Raw genomic sequence first — 14,908 nt, forward strand, 5'->3', positions numbered from 1 at the left:
GGGGGGCCTTCAATGCTCATCAAAAGGAAAGATTTTTCTACCTCACATTATCCTTTAAACTAGAGAATATGCAAAAAAACAACTCCTTGGGCCTCTAATGATTACGCTAAGCAACTGACTGGTTGTATGTGAGAACATAATAGGTCCATTCACTCAAAGAGGTGATAAGGCGCTATATCAAATACAAGGCTTATTATTGTTATATTGTTATTACCATAGCAAGAGTCAGCTGCTTTCAGGAGAGATGTAGAGGAGTGAAGGTGACAAATCAACTAAACCCAAATAAAAGTTGTTGGAAAAGATACATGTATTTTTTCGTTAAAAAATACAAATCATCTTACAGTTATTCTCCATTGTTAGAAAATATTAAGTGTCATATTCACGGCTACATATTCACTGAGTTTGTAGTGAATAAGGATCAGATTAAAATTAATTACGAAGGGTATATATACATTAATGAATAAATAAATATTATTTTGTTTTACCATAATCTGGTTAGCAGAAAATCAATATGAAAATCCAATATATTCCAAACGTTAGAACAGAACACATCTAAACCCTATCTAAAATCTTCTAGTTCTAACCCATATATATTTGACATGCAAATTTCACACCAGGATAGGAATGAATAGTCCTATTATTAATGTGAATTAATAGGTGCATTAGCATTCAGATAACCCTGATCTTTGCCCCCCCCCCGAGAGACTTTTTCCATCAATAACAATTTAGTTTAACTGACACTCGCAAGGCATATTATTTGACTTCCTGCTGAGAAACATACTCAATAATACACTTAAGCATTCTCTCTAGTTGATGCAGTCCTTTTTTTTGTTTTCCTCAATTCTGTATTAAGTTTGGAAGAACAGACCTTGTATGTGCAGCAAAATGCAGTTAGTGTGGCTGCACAGATAACCTGAAAATATTGCTTATTCTCTGTTGATGGCTGAGTGGGTAAAGATACTAAACCATACAGACTAGGAGTCACCAGGTTTAAGTCCCTGTCCATGTTTAGTTTGTTTATCTTAACAGTTATGGTGCTACAATTGGCCTCAATAGCCCCAAGGTTAGAGAAGTACATAGTGTATTGATTTGATATTGGGGAGACCAATGTGGGCTTGGCTGTGCTGGGGGAGCTCTGTATTGTTGAAGCTTCCGCCTTTCGAATGAAATGTTAAAACAAAGTCCTGTCTACCTGTTCGGGTGATAGATCTCATGACACCATTTGACAAGAGAAGGGAGTTTCTCCTGGTTCATTGCCAACAATCCCCCACGTACGATTGGTCATTCACTTCAAGATTTTGTTTTTAAAACATTACTGCGAATTGCTTAGCATATTTACCTACAAATACAGTGTCTGCAGTGTACACTCTATCCTTTGAAGTGCTTTGAGAGGTCTATAAATTAGATATGATTTTTGTGCTTGAATGTTGGACAAGAATGTCTTCTTGTTGCATTGCAAATTTACACTGTCATTGTTAGTTGATACATTTAGCACCAAAAGTAACTACAGTGCTGCATTTTCTAACCCTATTTACAAAATGTATAAAATTCAGTCACATTTCCACACACACNAAAAAAAACTATTTTGTCACTTAAATTATTTTAACTTAACATGCAGCATCAGTATGAGGAAGGGATGAAAGTTGATCCAATAATGTTAATTTTCTCCCATTTCTTCTTCCAAGATTACATTGATTTGTCCTGGGCTACAGTTCCACCAACATCCTCCAGTTTTTTGTCCAAGTTGTCGTTTTCCATGTGTGAGCCAGTTATCTGCAGGTTATTTGATAGAGAGCAATAGCATAACTGAGCCCAATCCTCAATATACACACACATGCATTTTGCCGCAGGGCTGTACAGGACATGATGACGAATGGGAAACATAGCTGATTTTCCCTTTCTAATTGAAGTCCAGAGATGCTGAGGTCAACTGGTAGCAACCCAACTTGTTGGCAAGTTAGAAATAATGCGAGGGCACAAATTAAAGCCAATCACACGAAGAGATTAAAAGGAACATTTGAAGAATGTCTTCACATGGAACGTGTTTGGAATGTGAGAATCTCTGCCGCAAACAACAGTTGAGGTGGTGAGCAACAGAATGGGATTAGACATTTCGCATGGAGGAAAAGATCAATACAGATTTCTTGAGTCAAATGCCCTGTTTCTGTGCTGTAACACTGCACGATTGAACAGTGATAGGGGGACAGTAGGGTGGGTTTTCTAGAGGGATGAGATGGGTCGAAATGAAAGGCCTTCTTCATCCAGATCAATCCTGTGGTCTTGTGGTGAACTGCTGTCCCCTACCTGGGGATTGAACCTGTAACTTACTGGTGGGCATGGTTTAGTGCTGCACTGGGAGAGCCTGTACCCGCAAAGGGACGGTTGAGCCTCTTATGTAATCATTCTATTGCTTAAAATAATAATAATAATAATCCTTGCATTTGATATAGTGCCTTATATCAGGTGGTTGAGACGTCTCAAAGCGTTGCATAGGATATACTGTAAAATGAATCCGCTGCGTATTTTGTGGGCAAAACCCGGCAGCCAATTGAGATCTGAACTTTAGTAAAATCACTGAATACTGCTTCACAATTGCCTGAATTCTGTGCACATGTGAGAGGTTCCCATTAAATCACCCAAGGTTTGACTCACACACGTTGAAGCCTAACTTTTAACATGTGTGACTTGTCCCACTGCACTACAGTGTGCGGCACAGTAGCTCCAATTCCCTCTGTCCCCTGTGCGCAATAATTAAACCGTTACAGCCCAAATATGGATATCAAGTTGCATTTTTTTAAAGAAATTTTTTTTTCACACGCTGGGGTTAATCATTTAAATTCGCCTCGCCAAACCGAGTTTGACAGCCAGGATTTGAGTCAGCAGACGTTGCTGGACGGTGTAAAGTAAGATACATTTTGTGAATTTAGAAATACGGTTAGGGGATTTGTGTGAGGTGTTGTTTTTTTTGAGGGGTTGGGTTTCTTTCCACTTAGAAAAGACTTGAAAACGGAAACAATCGCAGTAATGTATACATCATTAGTGTATGCATAAAGCTGCCCTGATCCTGGATAATTGAATTAAACGGCTATTATTATGATTTGATCCTTTGGGGAGCTGAACTCTTTGTGCAAAGCACAAGCCTCAACGTGCCAGTGAGTCGCAAATGTTTACCGAGCAAGAAAAACACACATCCCCCTCCCTCCCTCCCCTGCACACACCGAAGGAAGCCGAGCACTGCAGCATCCCCAGACCCTTCCCATGTATTGCTATTTGTGTGTCTCTTATTAAAACGGGATTGCAACGCGCAACCGGACCAGCAACCGGACCAAATGTCTAAACGGTTAGACATTTGCTGGGTGTAAGGGCAGAAGACAGGCAGCGAAAATGCAACTTGCCCACTTCACGCCTCTCTTCGATCCCACTGATTTTCCCCTTCTTTTTTTTTTGCGCGCAGTTGCTCAACCGCCCAAACAAAATGCTGAAGTCGTTAAGTACCATTCGCGTGTCACGCGTTGCCCGTAACACCGAACGGAGTATAAAGATCTATTCTTTTTTTTTTGTTTGCGCGCACGAACTTATGTAAACGCAAGAGACACTTGGACGTTTCCCTGCGTCCAGATCTCTGCGTCTTTGAAACGGAAAGATAAGGACTTAACCTGATCTGCTTTGTGCGATGAAGTAACAGCGCGTTACATCGGTATCCACTTAAACCAAAGGAATTGTCAGGCGTCGCAAAAAAAAAAAAGCACTTCGAATCGCGTTGTGTGCAAAGGCAGTGGAAGAGGCCAAACGATTGATGTCGTCTTTGCGAGGAAATGCGGAATTGTATTTGTTTTGGGGGTCGAGCTAACGCAGGAGGTTGGAGCAAACTAAAGTATTGTTACCATAGGCACCTCTGACTGTACATTTTCAGGACGAAGCACTCACTTGCAAAGGGCCAGCCAAGCCAGTTCATTAGAAATGTGGAGATGTCATCAAAAAAGAGGTGGCGAGTCGAGCATTTTCTGATCAGTTGTTATTTTCTTGAACTGGTCATGAAAGATCTGGTCAGAACTTGGGAGAAGACTTCGCACAGGGAAAGGAGAGTCGTTTAAATCTGACAGGCAGTTCTGACCCATGTAGAAACATATGTGCACCGTTCAAATCATTCAAACTAAAGTGATAAAGGGGATGGGAGAAGAGGCAGAGAGAGAGAGTGTGTGTGTGTGTGTGAGAGAGAGAGAGAGAGATTGGCTAATGGTACAATTAATTGTAAACCTTACTTTCAGAATTGCAGCGGTGGCAATAACGAGGGCGTTGCTCTTGTTGGTGTTATGCGCTTTTAATCAGAAATAAAAAGGCGTAACTGGTGTATTTGTTTGAGTTTAGTTTGTCTTCCAGACTCGGTATTGTGCAGGAAATATCTTTCCTGATTGAATGAGGCTGAGCTTCTTTTTTGCTCTGCGTTTGACCTGTGTCCTCCCAAACAAACCCCATTAGTCGAATGCACTCCCCCTCCCCCCCCCCTCCCAAGTCACCTCTCGAGATTTTATTTATCAGCTCCGGGGAAAAAAATGTTTTCCGAAGATGTTACGGAAGAAATCATCAGTATTATATTTATTGAAAATGTTCAGTTTAAAGGAGCCTAAACAGACTTCTGGAGAGTGGGGAAGACGGGGAGAATGTAGATAACTGGATATAGGATTAATGTCATGATTTGTCCCAAAATCCTTTTGATGCTGCCTTTAAAGAAGCCCAATATTTCCTTCAAATGGTCAGCGAATGACAAAAATAAATACTTTTTGTTTACCGACCCTCGACAAGAATCAGCTCGAGGGCGCGAATAAATATATATGGTATAATAATATGAAGTTTTGAAGGTAGAGCAGGAGTCAAGTGAGAGATTGGAAGAATTGCACATTTCTCAAATACATTCTGGCAGGAGCGATGTGAAAAAATTGGTTGAAGTCATATAATACTTTTTTTTTGTCAATTGCATTCATGGGACATCGTCCATCCATTCCTCCCCCATCAGATTCTCTATTCACATGTAGAAATGAAATGAGAGATTGGTGGACAGAGAGAGAGGGCAGCGTTAGAACTGAATAGGCAAACTTGGGAGAACACAAATGCAGTTCGCAAAGTAGGGTTTCCATCGTGTTTTTTTGTTGCCCCGATGGATACGCAAATGTATTTAATCTGACCGAAAAAAAACCCCAGACAATGTCAAAACTTGCCTAATGCAAAGTGATTTTAAATGGTGAAATTCGAAACCAGACAAGTTCAATATGTTTGTATACGGCCTGATCGATAAGTCGCATCGAGAGGCTTTGATTATGTTACCCACTCTTAGTATTCGATTATTTTCCTTTTTTTTTAATCCGCGAATCACATCAACAGCTTTAAGGTGCAGAGGAAATGATCGACATCGTTACTTAAAAAAAACGAACCAGATTATTATATCGAGTTATGAGGTTTGTAACATCTTTTTTTTAAAAAAAGAAAATATTAAACTAAGGTTAAAACATGCGCGTTTGAGCTCAAAATGGAAATGGTACAGGAGTAACATGGAGAAGAAAGTTACTCAGTATTGGGTCGAAAGATGCTAACACTAGTTGACAGCTGAAGGCAAAAACTCAATGAAGTGCAACCTCTGTGAACTGCAATCCCTTTCGTTTCCACACACAGGTTATTTATTTTCATGTATTTAGTCTAAAATTTTCTCACTGAAAATTATGCCAGTTGAATCCCAGATTTACTTTTGCGTATAGTATGTATGTGTCGGACTCATCCAAGAGAGAATATATGCATTCGTTGTAATAAATAAGGTTCGCCAAATATTAATAATCCTTGCATTTAATATAGCGCTTTATCGCACTTGAGACGTCTCAAAGCGCTTGACAGAATATACTGTAAAGTGAATTGAACGTATGTCTTTATAATATGTTTACAATACTGCAGCAACTTAGGGAGGCGACTTCCATATTTTATACAATATACAAGACAAAAAAATTGAATCTTATATTATACTAGTTAATAATCTTCAAATAGTTTCAATTCCTGCAATTAATTGGAAGCGTATGCGTGTACTCACTGGATGTTAAACAAGTAATCGTGATTTAAATGTCTTTTGTTCTCAAGCACTGAAGTCTGCAACCAACATAAGGTTTGTCCCCTGATGGAACTAAGCAACTCGTGTATTTTTAGCGAGTTTACAATTTATTGTCAGTTAGGCATCTGGTCAAAATAGATACGAGAACCGCCGGCAAAGCACACCTTTGCCTATTTTACAAACAGTACTCGAAAGTTGTGAGATTGTAATGGCACTGGCTGGAATATGATAGAATGAACTACGATTATGGTAATGCATGCCATATAAACTTACATCGTTTTCATTTTCAAATGCAAGATCCAATACAATTTAAGCGATGTGTCCAAGACGAGAAATCGGATAGAAGTCCGGAGACAAAGCTTTCGCCTTACAATCAAAAACATAAATTACAACTTTAAGAGGCCTTTACAGTTATAAACAGAATGCTTGCTATGCAAACCGTGCGTCTGTGTGTGTGTGAGAGAGAAAATATCCATCTTGTTTACAGTGGCTGTAGTACAAACCTACTAAAGATCAAATATCCGAAACGTCAACTTTCACAGGAACGAGTGAAATATACTGAAGGCAATCGTCGGAGAGCTCTAACTTAGTTGATAAAACTGCGTCTTGATTTTATACTTTAAAAAAAAGCAGAGTAGATTAAGGAAGTAACGCGAATGGGGGAGGTGGGGAGGGGGGGGTCGAAAAAAAACTGAACTGCTTTCAAAGTCAACCATCACCTTCTTTTGTATTCAAGTTTGCGATTATGAATGGATACTTTTACACCAAATCATGCAGTTTTTAGCCCATTACGAAACCACCGATTACTTAAAAGCAGGGGTAAACCAAATACAAACTGGTAGAATGCAAACTGCAGATCAGACTCGCCCCACGAAAGACTCGATTCTGTTGGCTGCAAAGATCAATAAATACATTTGAATATCACTGGAGTAAAAGGCAAGAAAAAAAAGTTGTCCTCAACCGATTCCTTAATTGAGGATAAATGCAAACCCCGTGTAAAGCGAGCGACAGTCGCAAGGCTAATGCGAAGCTCTGCATTTCCTTCCAGGGGGGGGGGGGGGGAATGATCAATATTCCGAGGTACACATTTTGTTGCAAGCCCTGGTCTATGGTTTCCGTGTGATGGCCATTTGAGCAAGGCTGCTTGCATAGTTCTGACAGCCACGTCGTTTGGCATCAGCCAGTGCCATTCAAACAGGACCGTGACACGAGAAAGAATTTCCCCCCCAGCAAAAAAAAAGTATGTTCACTCGCGTGATGGTGCAGTTCGTGGCCTAATGTGCTCTTTAGATTACTTTAATGACATTATCCCGAAGATTCCTCGCCACAGAGATCAGTCAAGTGGACTCTTTTTGCAAGGCTCGAGAAACAGTGGTTAAAGCACTAGTTCACTGACACTGGCAAGTCAGGAGTATTTTGAATTGCTGGGAGCTTCAATGGCCAGGGCTTCTCGAAAACGACCCAGTTAAAAAAAAATATATTGTGGCCGTGGACAAGAGTCAGTCCACCTCGGAAATAAAATGGCCTGTGAAGGTATTTTGAAAATTACAACCTCCAGGGAATAATGAAACCGGATCCTGCACAATTAATTGCACCACACGCCCTCCATCCCATCACACCCTTTGCCTATCTGGTTGAGTTTCGGAGGTGGGGTGTGGGAAGAGGGTGAAATTACGTTTGAACACTGTCAGAATTTATAACCTGTGCTTCAGGAACCCTGGCCACCCTCCGTTTGCACATCGCACGTGTAGATCCGGATTGTGTTGGCTTACACTACCATTTCAGGCAGAGAAACTGGTCATAAACACAAAAACCCAAAAGATCACGCAATTGAGGAACACACACACTACTACACTTTCTTCCCTCATTTCCTTAAAACTTACATTTTGTTACCAGACTGGAAATTAAAGCCAAAAGACCACAAGCAAATGATTGTGTGGGGAGGGGGTGGGGGGAGAATAAGAAATCGTCCGCAAAATTCCAGTTCACGATGGTTGCTTAAAATTTAAATTATAGGTACTGTAAATGGGAGTTTTAAATGTAACCCGACTCATCCCTTTCACACAGACTGCATAAAATGATCTGTAGATTTCGGTCTCTTTATAAGAGACAGCGAGATGGGCGATAATGCAGACAGAATGTGTCTTTTAGCCCGAAGCTGTGAGATTGAGACTGGGGAGGGGAGGGGGGGGGTGCATAAGTTTTTGAGTCTCCAAACAAATACAGGGGCCGCACAGGAAGCGCCATGTTAGCAAAATTCAAAAAGTTCTTGAGGCAAACCCAAAACCTTTTTTTTTTTGTTTCCTTCCTTCAAAAATGTTGTTTTTTTAAAAAATTTAGCACCACATCGACTGCAAATACTTTACCACCAACTAAGTTTCTTAAAGCAGAGATTCTAAGCATCCCCCAAAAGAAATAACAGGTCGACTTTGATTTACTGAAACACTTGTTGAATTCAACCGAGTTCTTTTTCCATCCCCCATGTTGTAGGATTAGTGAACTATTTGCAAGACTCCCACTCTACCATCTGCCCTGGGGCGAGGACAGTAAAACATTCTGGGTGTGTGGGGGGGGGGGGGGGGGGGGGAGAGGAGAGAAAAAACACACCCATAGCAACAAAATACTTGAAACCTTAGATCAGCATTGTGCGGTTGTGGCGTTTTTGGAATAATTATTAGAATCGATCGCTTTATAACTATCAGCGAAGCTGAGCAGTTTGCAAACGATCTGGGCTCATTAACAGCCTCTTTGAGGGGGGGGGGGGGGGACGGGAGAAGAATGCATCAACTGCCAACAAACATTTTTCTCGCCTTTTCGGAGCTTTGGGATATTTTTAAGAAAGAGAAAATAGCTGACGACTTCTAAAAGGTGTGGGGGTGAGGGGTAGAGAGTGAGATACAATTGTAAGGTCGTTACCATATACTGTACCTCCCTCCCCACCACCCCCACGAGCTATAGCACGATTTCCATGCATTTACAGAAATTGCAACAAAATCCCTTTTTTTTAAAGAAATTTATGAGCAAATATGGCACTTGTAGTTCCTCCTCCCCTCAATTTCCTGTCTTATACCCTCAAAATATCCAAATAGCTGGGAGAAGTGGTGGGGGGGGGGGGGGGGGGGAGTTGTCTTGAGTGGCACGAAATCTTAATTGATTTTTTTAAAAAATTGTTCACTCACGCAAAGGGTAGTTGTTAATCACACTTTGCCTGGGAGTGTTTTGGCAACAACACGACTTTCTCGAACACGCAGACAAGACGCCTTTTGCAGCTTTTTTTGTAAAAATTTATTCATCCTCATTCTGCAACATGAGCTGGAGATCTGTAGGAACCTCATTAGTAAACTAAAAAAGCATCTCTGCTTGCTTCGATATAATTACTCAATCGATATGGTAAAACATTATTCCACAGTCATCTCACAAAAATTGTGAAACAAATAATAAGTCCATATTACACAGGTTAATGTTCACAAGCTTTCGGGGAAAAAAAAGGTAAAACACAAAAAAAATTACTATAAATTAAAACCTGCGTTGCGACCCGCACAGTCTTTTTTTTTCTTTTTTTTAAAAAAAGGATAATTAAAACCTAAAATGGAAAAAAAAAATTATCAGTTAAAACAAAACCAATTCTACAAGTTTTTTTTCGCGTGAGTTTGAAGACAGCCACCGCGATGGAGGGGGGGTGTGGGGGGGGGCAATTGGGTGGAAAAACAGATATCTACAAACACGAATGTGCGTAAACGTTTCTCTTTACTTGAAATGAAGTTTTCTTCTCTCACAGTTTCGATGTCGCCGTTTAATCTGAAGCCATTAAAAGTCACAAGGCTGTGCGTGTGTGTGTGAGTGTGTGTGTGTGTGCGTGAGTGAGTGGTGCGTGTGTTTTTTTCTGGTGTGTGTATAATATTATAAAAGTTGGCATCTTAAAAGTCCGTCCATCCGTCCGTGTCTCGATTGCCCACTTGTGTGAAAAAAAACACCTAAAAGCTTCAGCGTTTTTTTTAAAAAAAAACCACGTTCAACTCTCATAAGTAAGATGTGTTATTATAACGCAGCGGGAATCTCCTTCCTCCCGAGAACATTGGTTCATTCAACAAAATGATCTGATGGGAGTCGGTGGTGGTGGGGGTGGGGGGTAGGACTGTACTGCACCTCTCTTTTTTTTAAAAAAAAGTTGCACTTGACTCGAAAATGCAAAAGCGTGGGGTTTCTTTTCAATATAAAGTCTGAAAGTCCAGATGGATGGGGGGGAGGGGGAGAGAGAGAGGCAAGAGAGAGGGTAAATCGGAATCTTTCTGTCTTTAGATGTGCGTTAGAGGTACTGTCCCGTTTACTCCTGTGCCCGGGACGGTTGTGGTCTGATAATGCTGGTGAACACTGTGCAGTCTGCTGGCCTGCGACGTAGGGTCTACCGTCCCATCTCCTCCGGGGGGCAGGTACATACTGATCATATCCCGCAGGTCTCCCAGACACGCTCCCCGGGAGTGGGACGTTAGCGGAGGCGGGGTGGTGGGCTCCGACTTGACCATGGAAGCCATGGAGCCCAGGCTCATGCCGGGCGTGCTCTGCTGGCCGTAGGCCGGCGACATGGTGTAGGTGGAGGCGGCGTTCATGTAGCTCTGGGCGGTGGACATCATGGGGCTGTACTGGAGGCCGGCCATCTCGTAGCGATGCATCTGCTGGATCTGGGGGCTGTTCATGCCCGGGTGCTGGGAGTACGCGAGCTGCTCCTGCATCAGAGGGTAAGCCCCGTTGGCCCAGCCGTTGACGTGGGGGTAGCTGTCCATCCTCTGGCTGACCCCCACGCTGCTGTTGACCGGGTTGGAGCCCGGGGCCAGCAGTCCGCCGGGCAGCGAGTACTTGTCCTTCTTCATGAGGGTTTTGGTCTTCCGCCGGGGTCTGTATTTGTAATCCGGGTGTTCCTTCATGTGCAACGCTCGCAGGCGCTTGGCTTCGTCGATGAACGGCCTCTTCTCGGCGTCCGACAGGAGTTTCCAGTCGGCGCCCAGCCTTTTGCTGATCTCCGAGTTGTGCATTTTAGGGTTCTCCTGGGCCATCTTCCGGCGCTGGCCCCGCGACCAGACCATGAAGGCGTTCATGGGTCTTTTCACCCGGTCCGGGTTGTTGTTGTTGTTGTTGTTGCCTCCGCCGCCGCCGCCGCTGGAGTTCTTGCCATTATTCCCCGCAGTCGGGTTGCCCACCGACCCCGCGTTGGATTGCGGAATCGGGGACTTCAGCTCGGTTTCCATCATGCTATACATTGGGCTTATTGGTGTGGGGAGGGGGGGGGGGGGGAGAGAGAGAGAGAGAGGGGAGAGAGAGAGAGACAGAGAGAGGGGAGAGAGGTGGGGGGGGGGACGAGATAGAGAGGAGGGAGAGGCTCTCAACAACACAAGGCTTTCGGCTCGGAGGCAAAGAGGTAGTAAACAGGAGTCCCGGAGGGCAAACTCTTTAACAATCCGAAAGACTGCCTTTACTGACTGGTCTCTCTCTCTCTCTCTCTCACACACACACACTCACACACAGAGAGAGACAGACACTGCGCGATCTCTGCCAAACTTCTGTTGTTGTTCAGGAGTTAATAGACACCTATCCATGTGATTTAGATTGACAGGGTATAAATGAGCTGCTGGCATCCAATCGCAGCTCGGCTCCCGGGATAAGCCTGATGAATTGCTGTTTAGCAGTCACTACATTTATTCAAACTTTAGGTGAGGATTCTTTTTAAAGTTTCCCCCCCACCCCACCCCCCAACCAACCAAAAAAAAACGAGCGAGAAAGAGACAGAGGTAACACACAAGGAAATTCATTTTCTCAGCTCAACCTCAAACACATTTCTCCTCCAAAAACACACACACACACACACACATTGTTTGGTCAAAGTTAAAACCACTCATTCGTTCGCTACGACTTTAAGTAGGTTTTTTTTTGGAAGTGTGAGGGAAAAAAAAAGTTAACTTTCTTCCATTCAGCAGTTTCAACCATTGTTTGCGACCCATTGCTTGAATACAAAAAAAGGAATGTTTAACTTATTCTTATATTTAACAAAAAAAAGGTGGGAGGGAAGAGTTTGAAAGATCAAGCTTTCCTTCCCAAACATAAACACTTGATATACAAAGAAAAAAAATGTCTTGTTTTTTTGTGGGGGGGGGGAATGGATGAAAAGTATGAAAAGCAGTATTAGATTGGACACGTTTTTTTGCGGAATTGGACAGAGAGTGTGTGCACTGGTTTCAAACTAACACCGTTTGACAAATTGTTGGGTGGTGGGGGGGATTATTATTTTAAAAGACAAAAAAAAAACACGTGTGGACGCATTGCAGACGTTTAATGAAGAATAGCATAAGAGTTTTTTTTTGAAAAAAAATCCGGTGTGGGATATAATTAGCCTTTGCTAGATTTTTTTTTGGGGGGGTGGGTGGCGGGGGGGGGGAGGGTGTCCTTCCCAGACAGCTAAGATAACCTTAGTTTAAAGCATGTGCCGGATATCCAGACTGCTAACAAGCTCCAGCCAAGGAAAGCACAGGCGAGTGAGTGCAGGTGGTTTGCTGAATTGGACTCTTGATTGACGGCTCCACCACTTGCCAATCAAACCCGGTTGCGGTCAGTTCCCCCGATTGCAGATTGTTTGGCTGCTGTGGCAACCGCATCGCCTTGTCACTTCCCGCAAACTCAGTGGATGTGAAAGCCCAGGCTTTGCTCACAACCTGGCAGCACAGAGCAGAGCAGACCTGCTGCATCCAGCAAACAACCATATGGGTTAGAAAGGCTCTCCCCCCCCCTCTTAAAGCAAGTGCGCCCCCCACCCCTCTTTTTTAAAAAAAATATTATTATTATTTCTCGTCGGCTTACACAGGGGTTACTTTAAAAGAGAACACAATGAGCCTTGCCCCCCCCCCGTTCCTACTCCGCGTCTAAATATCCACAACCACACACAATCAATCGCTTGTTTGGTCCCATCAGTGAATAGCTTTTCTGAAATTTGTTTTAAAAAAACAAAGGAGATAAAAACTAACGCCACACTCTCCCCCTTCCCCCCCCCACACCTCAAAAAAAAAACCCAATGGCAATTTAGACTTTGGCGACTTGTCGACGCAGTTCCGCGGACACGTGTAATGTACTCAAGAGCCCCCGAGAAAGTTACCTTTACAGCCACAAATGTACGTGCATTTCGGTAACGGGTTTCGATGGCTACTTTCTGAACCCGCAGCGCAAGGTCGCACGTTAGCTATCTGGCTTAAAGCAGCGTCCGGAAACAAGACGTGCGTGTGTGTGTGTGTGTGTAAAAAAAAAAGAAGGATGTTGTAAAAACGAATAACGATCCTTTATGGGCACGATCGGACATGTCAAGTGCATCAAATGTGGGAATGATCAACAAGCGAGTGGCAGTTTCAGAATGATCGAGCGCACGATCGCTCTGTTTTCTCTGCATAACACAACGCATCACCTGTGCTGTGCGCTCGCAAAGGCTAACATCGTGCTGTCGTTTCTCTGCTTTTCACCCTTTACTCTGTACCAGACGCCCACGTTGTGAAGGATCAGGTGCATCGGATGGGTCCGAGATTTGGGGGTTGCTGCAGAGGAATTGTTGACCTTTGCAGCAAAAACTTTTTTTTTTTGGGGGGGGGGATGGGGAATCAAGGTTGTTTTTAATCTGTGTGTGTGTGTGTGTGTGAGTTTTTGCGGCGGTTTTACTCTCTGCTTTTGGGAGGTCACAAAGGGACATTGTTTCTCAAAGCACTCAGTAACTGGGGCAAGTTTTGAAACTCGCCCAGTGAAGTACTGTCGCCGTCTAGTGGCTGCGATTCTGACCGAAGCAACAATATCGATAGGAAAATAAAATAAATACGGATCAACCTTTTGTCACACGTGTTAAAAAAAACCCAGCTGGATTGCATCGAATTCATTAAGATTTATTGGATTCGTCCGCACGTCGCCCAAACCCTTTCCCCCAACCCCTTCCCCCCCGAAAAAAAATAAAAAAAAATAAATGTATTTGAAAGATGGAGCTGATGAAAATCTTTCACGAGAGTTGAAAGGGAACAAAGTTTAGAAGGTGTTCATGGAGCCACTTCGGTCTGATTTATATTCAAGTAAAATCAATCCAGGTATTATTGACACGTACTATTCCAAACCAAGACACAAGCAAAGAGAAAGACGAACACAATTATTTCCTCGCGACAGGAATATTGCACACATCTCAAATCGCGGTGTTGTATTGTTTTGTGTTTTATTGCAAAAGAGAAGGGATTCAATCCAAATTCAGAAATACCTTCTCATTCGTAAAGAGGATAAACTGGGGGGTGGGGGGTAATGAGATATGTTTTACTCTGTCAAAATGTTGGAAAGCAAAAGTTTCGAAAGCTCCCCCGAAATATAACTGTTGAAAGCATTGCGTTTTAATTCTAAAATTTTGACTATAAATACGCCAAATAGCGTACACGTATATGAATAGGCTGTGATAGTTTTAAAAGAGGGAGAAAATGTGTTCACGTTGATTGCTTGATGATAAAACTACAGCTTTCACAACACACAAGCCAAAGTCCTAGCGGGTTGGGTCTGATTTTAATTGAACAAATAACTGTACAATGAAACTTCCTGGCGCATTTTACTGGCAACGTCGCCGTTACAATTTCTCTTCATTTTAAACGTGATGTAACTTCAATTGCAAACTCCTGTCCATCGGTTTTTCGGACATTGTCTGTTAGGAAAACGGCGAGAGAAAACCCATGGCCTCTTGGTCGCCCTGGATGGTAATAATAAGCCAAGAATGTATTTTAAATACATGCAAAGTTATAAAAGACCTGCCAACTCCCCTCTGTT

At 42.7% G+C, this 14,908-nt stretch overlaps 1 protein-coding gene across 1 annotated transcript; it reads right to left on the minus strand.

Annotated features, from left to right (window-relative positions):
* Positions 1–9,669: 9,669 nt before the first annotated feature.
* On the minus strand, positions 9,670–11,346 carry sox3 (SRY-box transcription factor 3). The gene has a single exon (XM_007892868.2). It carries the CDS (start codon positions 11,344–11,346, stop codon positions 10,387–10,389), a length of 960 nt encoding a protein of 319 aa, XP_007891059.2. The 3' UTR covers positions 9,670–10,386.
* Positions 11,347–14,908: the final 3,562 nt, after the last annotated feature.

This window comes from Callorhinchus milii, unplaced genomic scaffold (genome assembly GCF_018977255.1).
Source record: "Callorhinchus milii isolate IMCB2004 unplaced genomic scaffold, IMCB_Cmil_1.0 Scaffold15, whole genome shotgun sequence".
NCBI classification, from domain to species: domain Eukaryota; kingdom Metazoa; phylum Chordata; class Chondrichthyes; order Chimaeriformes; family Callorhinchidae; genus Callorhinchus; species Callorhinchus milii.

Bases quoted from the DNA above. Each gene is read 5' to 3' on its own strand.
- sox3 (XM_007892868.2), bottom strand. From the start codon at position 11,346: ATGTATAGCATGATGGAAACCGAGCTGAAGTCCCCGATTCCGCAATCC.